The sequence below is a fragment of the Lipophrys pholis genome (assembly GCF_963383615.2).
Source record: "Lipophrys pholis genome assembly, chromosome: 9".
NCBI lineage: Eukaryota > Metazoa > Chordata > Actinopteri > Blenniiformes > Blenniidae > Lipophrys > Lipophrys pholis.
Genome location: NC_137639.1, coordinates 9621560 through 9632496, shown reverse-complemented (window position 1 = coordinate 9632496; position 10937 = coordinate 9621560). Strand labels below are relative to the sequence as shown.

The 10937-nt window shown below is 42.5% G+C and overlaps 1 protein-coding gene across 1 annotated transcript; it reads left to right on the top strand.

Annotated features, from left to right (window-relative positions):
* Positions 1-2273: 2273 nt before the first annotated feature.
* Positions 2274-8081, top strand: gdf6a (growth differentiation factor 6a). Its single transcript, XM_080472219.1, has 2 exons — positions 2274-2843; positions 6960-8081. Exons 1-2 carry the CDS (start codon positions 2483-2485, stop codon positions 7955-7957), a joined length of 1359 nt encoding a protein of 452 aa, XP_080328345.1. The 5' UTR covers positions 2274-2482; the 3' UTR covers positions 7958-8081.
* Positions 8082-10937: the final 2856 nt, after the last annotated feature.

The window sequence follows — 10937 nt, the reverse complement described above, 5'->3', positions numbered from 1 at the left end:
GTGAGCTGGACTGGCTCTGCCCACACATTCCCATCTTGGGAAGAGGAGGAAGTACTTCCTCTCGTGATGCCATGTGCCAGAGCAGAGCTGCCTAATTGGGGGAGAGTCAAAGGGAAGGCCCAACTTGATTGGGATTGGCTAAATCCTGATGACACTATATAGGGTTTGAATTTTGATTCGCTCACTGGAGCAACACACTTTTTATAATTGAAACAAGCCAGAGAGAGAGATGACAGATGTTCGGGACTGTGGGCGAGCTGTGGAAGTACCTGTCAAAAAAGAACCCCATGCATGCTCATGGAGAACATATACTGTAAACCGTGCAATGAATTGCACTGGAATTGAACCAGATATACTTGCACTGTGAGGCAAGAGTGCTATCCACTAGCCCACCTTGTGTAAGACACCCTGTTATATGGAATTGATAGAATTTAAGTTACGTTTGCACTATTAGACTTTCTAAACCTACATCGTTATTTCTTGGTTTGATTATATTAGGCAGGGCAATAGCAAAGAGCAATGTATACAAACATATGTGCATATATTCACATGAACTCATACAAGTGAAACACACAAATATGTTGTATCATCATTGTATCTCAGATGGTAACAACTATGGTACCTCATTACCTTAACTATGGTATTTATTCTTGTACCAAACTATGTATCATGCTATTTTGGAAAGTATCGAGTATCTACTGCATAAAGATCTATTTAAACATTACCATGGAATGCCTGACAAGATCCTGTGATATAATATATCCAACAGCACATCATGTCCGATGGTTACCTTGATTGATCCATGCATCACTGATACTGTTGTATGTGGCTTGCACAATTTATTTTGTTTAGCACCGTCAAATGTACATGTAAGAGAGGAACAAACATAGATCGAAGTTTGGCTCCAAGTGTTACTCCAGGGATCAGTTCAGTATTCACACCATACAAGCAAATGCCAGGACAATGTTAGAAGGAGAACCCTGGATCTAAAATCCACAAAATCCAAATTTTGCAGATCAAGGCCATGGGCTGTAAGGACAAAATTTTCCAAAAAGTTCCAATTTAAACGTCTGAATATTTAACTGGGGTGAATTTGGTTGAGTTGATACTGGTCAGAGAGTATGATGCAATAACATGTACCTTTGAGTAATACGAAAAGGATTCTTCACTTCAATATTTGAATCTTGTAATGAACTTTGGATCACAGATTTCAGACAGTTTCTTCTTCTCAAAGAAGGTTAAACCTTTTTTATGGCACGAGGAAAAGTTGAGCCTGTTTCCCACTAAACTCAAAAAGGGTCACACAGTGGTGTGGTTGACTTGGGAGTTAATCATGACATGGACGGATGGATGGATGGATGGGTGGGTGGGTGGATGGGTGGACAGGTGGATGGATAATCCCGTCATCACGTCTTACCCGGAGGGCCTGAATGCAGCAATTGTCCTGAGAAATATTATTTTGCTCTTTTGCAATAGTCTCTATAAACCACTAGAGGTCACTCGAGTCATTCCATACTCAACTGTTACCTTTGAACGACACTTCAAGTCAGGCTACATGTTTTGGTGTTTACTATGCAGGCGACTCTATATGACATTTATGGCATCCCTCGGCAGCTTTTCAGTTTACATATGTAATTTCCTTTAATTGATTAAAATTGTATCTGTATCTGCCGGTGTTTGAGCTGACTTTCATGTGATTGTATTTACGCACCGTGCACAATTTCACTGATGTATGGAAATCATGTCCACGATGGGGAGAGCAACGTGTGTGAGATGTGATTAAAAATGTCACAAGTTTATGATCTCACAAAGAGTTTTCTGGTTATCTCCGCGTAAAATCTAATCTAATCTGCTGTCACTGTCCTTGGATGCTTTCAGGCTCTTGTGATAAGAAAAGCTATAACTCTGATGTGGCGTTCCTGAATTGTGTATGGGTTTGCACATGATTTCCTGATTTCACATGAAAGAAGTACTCTAACGCATTTAACAAAAAGTTGATACTATTAACTTCATTCAGAAAATTGTTAAATTAAAATGGTATATTTTTTAATGATGTATTGATTATGATCTAAAAAGGGATAATCACTTGCGCGATGCTGCTCAACCTGAAGTTCTCCGTATTTATTTTTTGCCGACTCCTGTGGCACTCCGTTAACTCTATTGCGCGTCTGTTTGGGGGTCTGTGACATGGAATTGTTTGGGAAGCCTTGCACTGAACCACCATGTGGGCGTGTTTCTTTCGGCCCAACAGTCTCCGCTCTTGTGCGGAGTCCAGAGCGAAAAACGCACTTCTTCTGGTGCGACCGGAGAGCGCAAAAGTAGCAGCACTCCGACCCTGACGCGCAAAGCACCTCAGGCTCCGGGGGCCCACACAGTCCAACTTCACTGAGCGGGGGACGCACACACATACACCCACCCACACACACACACACACACACACAAGAAAAGAGTTTCTCCACACCATCCAGTGACTCTTCCAGCCATGGACGCATCTCGAGTCTTTACGATATATCTGGGCCTCCTCCTTGTTTTCTTTGGGAATATACCGTGTTTCCAGTCTGCTGCTATCATCGCTCCCTCTGCACCGAGGAGGAACAGAGGAGCCAGGATTCCTCATCAGGACGGACAAAGGTCATCCAGATTCCTAAAAGACATCTTCACGTCCTCGCATCCTGTGGTGGGACACCACAAAGAAGACCTAAAGAACGCGATTGTTCCGCATGAATACATGCTCTCCATATACAGGACATACTCGGCTGCTGAGAAGCTCGGACTAAACGCGAGCTTTTTTCGCTCTTCGAAATCTGCCAACACGATAACAAGTTTTGTGGACAGAGGAACAGGTTGGTTTCAGCTCGCTGACAGATCCATCATCTCAGAGTTGTTGAATTCTATAGCGCATCTTAACCATTTGACTTGCCTGATACTCTTTTCTCATACATTGCATAAAAGTAACCAAGAGTAGGGCTTAAAAACAGCGCAGCGCCACTTTTACGCATCCTTAAAAGTGAGATCAAGTAATGAGAACGCGCACTTTTACGCGCATTTTAATGCGTAAAAAGTGAAAGAATTATCAAAAATAATGACTAAACATGAAAAACTACTGAAAAGCTTCAGGTTAATTTGTTGATCCACGAGTGAATGTGTTTTGTTCGGGTCTGTTTGCCGGTCTGCCGCTGAAACATGCAACTTTTATTCAAGTTTGAAGTTATATTACACTTAAATTAACCTCGGGGTAACACGACAGTAAAACACTAATTGAGACGCTCTCAGAATGAAGGCTGTTAATCACTGTCAGTTAAGGCAACAAAAAAAAGACTATTCTGCCCCCAATCTCCACGTGACTGCAGATGAAACTGTTTTTCATTGAAAATAATCATTAGTTCATTTTAAACGCGTACCTAATCATTCAAAAAAACAAAAAGTGTGAGATTTAGCAACCAGAATCACACTCCCAAACCCGACACTTATTACAAAACTTTCAATCTGCTGCCATTATTGTGTCCAGTTTGTTCAACTTGCCCTGACAAAGGGAGCTGGGGACCATGGGGCAGAGTGGGTCGGTGTGAGAAGCAGGTGTTTGGGTCAGTTAACATGTGTAACCAAGTGATTGGACCGGCTTGCGAGAACAAACACAATCTGATAAACACAAACACATCCAACGCACACAAGGGGACATAAGCCGAGTTAATCTTTCAGGGAGAAATAAAAGCTATCTTTGTTTGCCGTTCCCTCCTGTCTGAAACACTCTGGGACTCAGACTGCGCGCTGTAAAAAATGTCCATCCCGATGAGGAACGCAGTCCAGAGTTGGCTGCTTGAGGCAGATCGTCATCTACTAACGTGATTGGGCGCACTTGCAATTATCAATGCGACACATCAACATTCTGCGTTGTACAAGATAATAAAATCAACATTTTTGGAATGCGTTTCAACATTTGATGCCTTTTATTTCCCCGAGGACTAGATTTGTAGTGGGTTTTTTTTTTCTTCTTCTTCTTTCAGTTGCTCGTTTCGAACTCCAAAACAAACGTTTGATGAGTGAACGTGAAGTTTACTGGCGCGTCCGTTTGGTCATTTCTTGCAGTGGAGGCTGATTTGATAGGGAAAACGCCTCACTCTCTCCTGTGATTTTGATGTGATGTGTCACTGGCTCTGACCCCGAGCTGGACCCTCTGAGAGCTGCTTGGCATCGAACGGCTGACTGGAGTATTTGAACTCGGTGATCTAATTGAGTGTTCATGTCATAACATATCAAACACTGTCTATTCTACCATAATGACCCAGCTCGGCCGCGATGGGCACATCATAAAAAAAAAGAAAGAGAGAGAGAGCGAGAGAAAGAAAGAAAGAAACGACGAGGAAGCGGAAAAAAAAAATGAAAGAGCACTTCCTCCACTGTGAAGTGGTTCGTATTTTTTTTTTCCCCTGACTGCGGAACCTCCCTTTGCGACCGCCACTTTAATTACGGAAAATAATTTTTCTTCCCGTTCTTTCAGCTCAAGTGCCTTCGGTTACTTGTGGGATTCATCCCAGCATCCCCAAAGTGTTGCACTGCATTAACCTGCAGAGTGAACCTCAACTGGGACTTCTGGTTTCCTAAATCACCTACAATCACCAACCGAAAAGGCATACACACGGAGCAAGGCTTTATACAAGAAAAGTCTCCACTTCTGCGCTATTTACGCGTTTTTCTTGCATGCTTAGAATAGATTTAATCAATGCAAGCTTCTGACTTGTTTAGGTACATACATTTTGCTTTTAAAACAAGCAGAAGTGTCCGCGCTAGAGGTAAAAAAAAAATACCCGAGATCAGAACAGAGTAACCCGAATCCGAAAATTACTTTTGGCACTTTGGGGTAACTCATTAAAGCGCAGATGGTGCCGCCCGACCTCACTCTCTTTCTTTTTCCTCTTTCTCTTTAAGCAGAGGCATGTATGATAGAAACATGTTTTGCATTTGTTTAAATACAACCAACAAGGTCAAACAAAAGTGCACAGGATGCCGGTTTGAACCAAGCAATAAACTCTCCCGCTGTCCCCCTAATTATCCACCGTCAGGCATACGCGTAATGGAAAAAAATATGTACTTTTTTACAAAATACTGAAATTGAGAATACTTTGCACATTTTCTTTTACTGTCAACACAAATAACTCAATTATTCCTACAGGCTGTTCGGTCAGTCAGACGGTCCGTGCAGACGCGTTTTAAAGGGAATGTTGTCGTTGGCAGGATGAGATGAAATGAAACGGGAAGTGCTTTAATGAGGAAGATGGGGACTGGGAACTGTTAATTATTTGGTGAACTTGCGTTCGATTTGTTTGAGGTCTTATTAAAAAAAAGACTAATGCAAACCAGACGCACAAAGTCACTGAAAGGAGCACAAGGTTTCAATCTACTTTTACTGTTTGTCTCGGCAGGGTTCACAGAGGAGAGCTGACAACCAGATCCAAGTGTTTTCTTGGCGTAACGTTTACAAATTAGATCACAGAGGTGTTTAGATGTGGTCATGTCACTTTGATAGAAGAATTAAAAAGCTATGTTGTGTAGAGAAATGATGACATATCAAACGACAAACAGGATTATGACGCACTAAACAGGTTTCTAATTAAAACAATTTTTTAGGTGGACATGCACAGCAAATCTAAAATTTCCAACTAAAATCACTTTTTTGGTTAAATATATATATTTGAACTAAATACTTAATTTCCTGATGACGCTGTTGCTTATTTATCGAATCATAACAGTTAAAGAATGGTTAATCGAATTATTGCACTTAATCGAAACAGAGAACAAATGAAACATATTATATATATATATATATATATATATATATAGAGAGAGAGAGAGAGAGAGAGAGAGAGAGAGAGAGAGAGAGAGCTTTTTTAATAGGCCTTCAATACACTGCAAAATAATGTACCCTGATAAGTTTTTTTTTAAATTCAAAATGTGTGCGCTAAACTAAGAAATTTATGACGTGTTGACGCTGTTTCATGCGTTCCTCTGAGCGTTGTTTTGCAGCCTCGTTCGCCTTGACGAAATATTTGCAGGCCTCCTGGGTCTCCGGCGGGGAATAATGCATTAATTGTGTATTGTTCGGTTGAGTGTACAGTATGTCGCGAGTGGTCCGTTGTGTCTGGCAGCACCCTTCACATCACTAGGCCCCTTGTTTCTGTATTTTATGGTCTTTATCATTTTTCTAATGATGCAACTATGTAAAAGTTTCCCCTTAAAAAAGTCTAATGCAACCACACTTCTGCTATTTGCTTAAATTCTTAAATTTAATAGCGTTTGGAGCTGTAAATAGGTTTACTTCTGCCGAGACAGGAAAAAAAAGGAAGAAATAATCAATCTGTCATCACGTTTAATAGAAGCGTTGCTGTTTTCATTAGAAACACACTGGCTTTATTTAAAAGTAGCATATAATATAAAATATTACTACTTTGTCGCTGTAAAAAAAAGAATTTTTCCGAATCTGACAGGTGATTAGTGGATAAATCTGATTTAAAAAAACCTAAAATAACAAATACAGACTATGAAATAAGATACGCTCGTGCGTAATGACGCGGAGCTTGTTTGCTTTGCGTCACATTATCGTTTGGAGGAAATGAAACTACCCTCCGGAAATGTGGTTGAAAAGACTTTGTAAACAAAACTTAAATCCTTTAGTTTGATATCAGATGCAAGCACTTGATTACTGAGACAATAATGGTGAAACTGGGTGTAAATACAGTTAGAGCAACAAGCTTTAATTTTCTCTTTTTCTCCAAACCCAAGACTTGTCAGCTGTAGTTTGTTTCAGGCAGGTTCAGGGTGGACCTTTGAAAAACAAAAAAGAGAGAGAAGGCCTCTGTGGGAGAATGTGACCCCCCTCCCCTCCCTCTTAACCCCCCTCCCTCTGAACACTGTACACCCTAAGTGAATCTGACTGCAATTATTTTCTTCTTTTATCCTTGCAGACGATCTTTTGCACTCTCCTCTGCGAAGACAAAAGTATCTGTTTGATGTCTCAACCCTTTCAGAAAAAGAGGAGCTGGTCGGGGCAGAATTAAGGATATTTAGGAGAGCGCACAGGGAGTTGCAGACGACGGGCCTGTACGACATCCAGGTCTACCCCTGCCGCTCCGACCGGCTGCTGGACTCCAGGTCTCTGGACCCGCTGGACTCCACCAAACCTGGCTGGGAGGTTTTGGACGTGTGGGAGATGTTTAAAGCGAACCAGCATCACTTCCATCAACCGCATCATCACCACCAACACCATCATCAGCATCATCATCAGCAGCATGGGAGCCAGCTGTGCTTCCAGCTTAGGGTCACTCTGAGCAAGTCGGACACCGAGGTCGACCTGAGGCAGCTGGGCCTGGACAGGAGCGGCCGATCCCAGCAGGAGAAGGCCATCCTGGTGGCCTACACTCGCTCCAAGAAGAGGGAGAACCTATTCAACGAGATGAAGGAGAAGATCAAGTCGCGGAGGTCGGTCGGCGAGAAGGAGGAGGTGGTGGTGGTGAAAGCAGCAGTGGAGGAGGAGGAGAGGGTGTCACCGCCGCCCAGGGGAGGCAGGGGAGGGGGAGAGGGCCCCCGGCGGCGGCGGAGGACCGCGCTGAGCAATCGGCACGGGAAGCGGCACGGGAAGAAATCCAAGTCCAGGTGCAGCAAAAAGGCGCTGCACGTGAACTTCAAGGAGCTGGGCTGGGACGACTGGATCATCGCCCCTCTGGATTACGAGGCGTACCACTGCGAGGGGGTGTGCGACTTCCCCCTCAGGTCGCACCTAGAGCCGACCAACCACGCCATCATACAGACGCTCATGAACTCCATGGACCCCAACAGCACGCCGCCCAGCTGCTGCGTCCCCACCAAACTCAGCCCCATCAGCATCCTGTACATAGACTCGGGCAACAACGTTGTGTACAAACAGTATGAGGACATGGTGGTGGAGCAGTGTGGGTGCAGGTAGCGGCCATTATTCAGCCAAAAGCTTGAAAAGAAAAAAGACAGAAAAAATATCAGAGAAGTCTTAATGGGTCCTAGACTGAAGATCTAAAGTCCTCACGCAGGTCTTGACTCATGACGCGCCTCGTCTTTACTCAAAAGGGATGCACACACGAGGCAACCTCTATTTATTCAGACTCAGCTCAGTCACATCCATTTACACTCTCTGCCTTAAAGTGTTAAGCACATTAACTCCCTCCCATGCAACCAGTTGTCACTCATCAAACAGGCTTTTGTTTCCCAGATAGTGAGTCTTGTCCATATGGCACAACACAATGAGTGCATGGTGTGTGTGTGTGTGTGTGTGTGTGTGTGTGTGTGTGTGTGTGTGTGTGTGTGTGTGTGTGTGTGTGTGTGTGTGTGTGTGTGTGTGTGTGTGTGCGTGCGCGTCTGTGAGAGAGAGAGAGAGAGAGAGAGAGAGAGAGAGAGAGAGAGAGAGAGAGAGAGAGCTGACTGAGGGTGAGATGAGGATCCATTGAGTCCAACTGCGCACCTGTTCGTGCCGAGGCCCGGGGACAGCGAGGCTTTCTGCCTGTCAGCAGCGCTTTGTTGCAGCTCTGCCGTGTGATCCCGCCAGCCAAGCAGCCAAGACCCGGACTCTTTTGGGTATGTGCATCCAGGGCCGTAATTGCCACTGTCCAGCTGGAGTCATTACAGGCCCGATCAAGTGCCTGTTTTCCCAAATAGATTCTATATATATATATATATATATATATATGTGTGTGTATATATATATATATATATATATATATATATATATATATAAAAAGATGAATTTACCAAACAAACATACATGCTGATGTAAGAAGAGGAGATAAGAAGGAGCGTGGTGGTAATGCCGTGAAGAGATTTTTTTTTTTTTTTTGCTTGTCCAGCTGAGAGGCGCTGGAGAGGCTCAGTGCGCATTCGCGGACAGAAAGGACGCTGAAACTGACTTGTGCCGAACTCGGGCCCTGATTACATGAGGAAGGAAATAGATTTTTTTTTTCAAAAAAAGAGAAAGCACACATAACTGAGACGACTTTTTTTTTTTCTTTTTTTGCTCGAAAGTCTGCATCGTTACTAAATGCACTTCCAGAACTGACTGCGCCAAGGACACGTGGTCAGAGAGTTTGTCTTCTTGATGTCGAAAATATATGAGGAAAAAAAACGAGAGATTCGCTAAAGAGACGATATTTAAATGCACATTAGCTTTGAATGCACTGCTGTTCAATATTATTTTTTGTTTTTGTTTTTTGAGCTGTAAATATTTGTACAGTTGAAAACTTTACAAAGTGCAACGAATGAAGAAATGGAAAAAAACGGCATTTCTTTGTAAATATACAAAATGCACTCAAATTGGTATAATTTCTATTCTATAATTATTTTATTATTTGTGATGTACAGAGTTTCATGATAATCATATATTTCGTACGTTGATAAGAGTAATTTAAGGTGTATTCAATATTTTGCAGAGGGTGGAAAATACCATTATTATTGTCTACCTCATAATTGCATATAGGATCTGAGTTTTGAGGTGCATTCAGTTAGAGTGTAAAGAGCTTTTACAATGATATATAAGATCATTTATATACATATATTACTGGATAATATTCCACACCATTACTGTACAAATAAAATTCAAAACAAAGTCCACCAGTCTGGCACTTCTGATGATTAATTCCACCAGATTTGTATCCCATACCATTCATTTGATGTGTTTAGAATAAAGTTCCCATGAAAACACAAACATCCAGACAGGACTTTGCAGGGCATTGAGTTGGGAAGTGTAGAAGTTGTGTGTTTAACTTCATTAAATTGAGAAAAAAAAAGTAATTGTTGGTATTACTGATTCCTATCCTTGCAATCACAGTGTTTACTCATGATCGATACCCTTTCTTCAACTTCAGTGATTCAACATGCTGACAATACAATTAAAACACCACTAATTTAGATTTTTTTCAAGCCTTATAGGGTTTTTCCAAGCTTTAAGTTGTATTCCCCACTGAGATCTGGTGCATCTGGACCACATATACCTTTGCCTTGAGGTCAGATTTCCCCTATTGTCACCCCTTTGTAAATACATTCTCATCATAGACAGCAAATGTGATTATTCAGTGACTGGATGCCTCAGGATCGCACCATAAAAACCAATATCAGCATATGGTGACCATCCACGAAGAAGAAAACCCACTGACTGACTGTCACTGATATGGCACTGAATGTACAATCCCCAGCTATTTCCCAATGAATTAGGCCTGCCTGGGTCAAGTTTACTTAACACTTTAATGTTTCCCAATCTGTGGATGAAAACACACATACACACATGCACGCAGGCACACAGAGTTTGAAAGAAGGGATTGCTTCCATATAGGCTATCGACCTTGGCCTGGAAACAATTAGGAAATTGCTTTGAAATGTTATATGTTGTCCAGGCTCTTGTACAGTATCATGTCACTCCCCACATGTTTGCTAGGGGGAAACAGAGGATGCTAAGTGCACTCTTTAGCGGCCGCTGCAAATGACTGACACAACAACCATTCCCCTGAGTGTAACCAAATGGCCCCCGAGGCTATATGTCTGGAACACCATTGCCGGGGTGCTGCTAAGAGCCTCGCTGCCTCAAGTGCACCATGAGAAGGGACTCTTCTCTGGCTCTGCAGCTGTTTCTGGATAACAAATACCTTAATGCTGCTCAATCAACTTTTAACTTTCCTAAGCAACCACAAGTTAACTGCTGGTATAAACCTTTGCTTTCTGATTTATATTTATTTGACAAGCTGCTCGGTCTGGTGGGCACTGGCCTGGAGGTGAGACTGAATGTGAAGGGAACAGTTAAATGGTGATGAAAGGGAAAGGAATGCTTTGTTTACCCGCTTCAATCCCTCACTCTTAAGTTAAATGTTCCTATAAAGTTCTTCATCACAACTGCCTTATTGTCCCCCTCTATCTGCACTGGAGCAGAG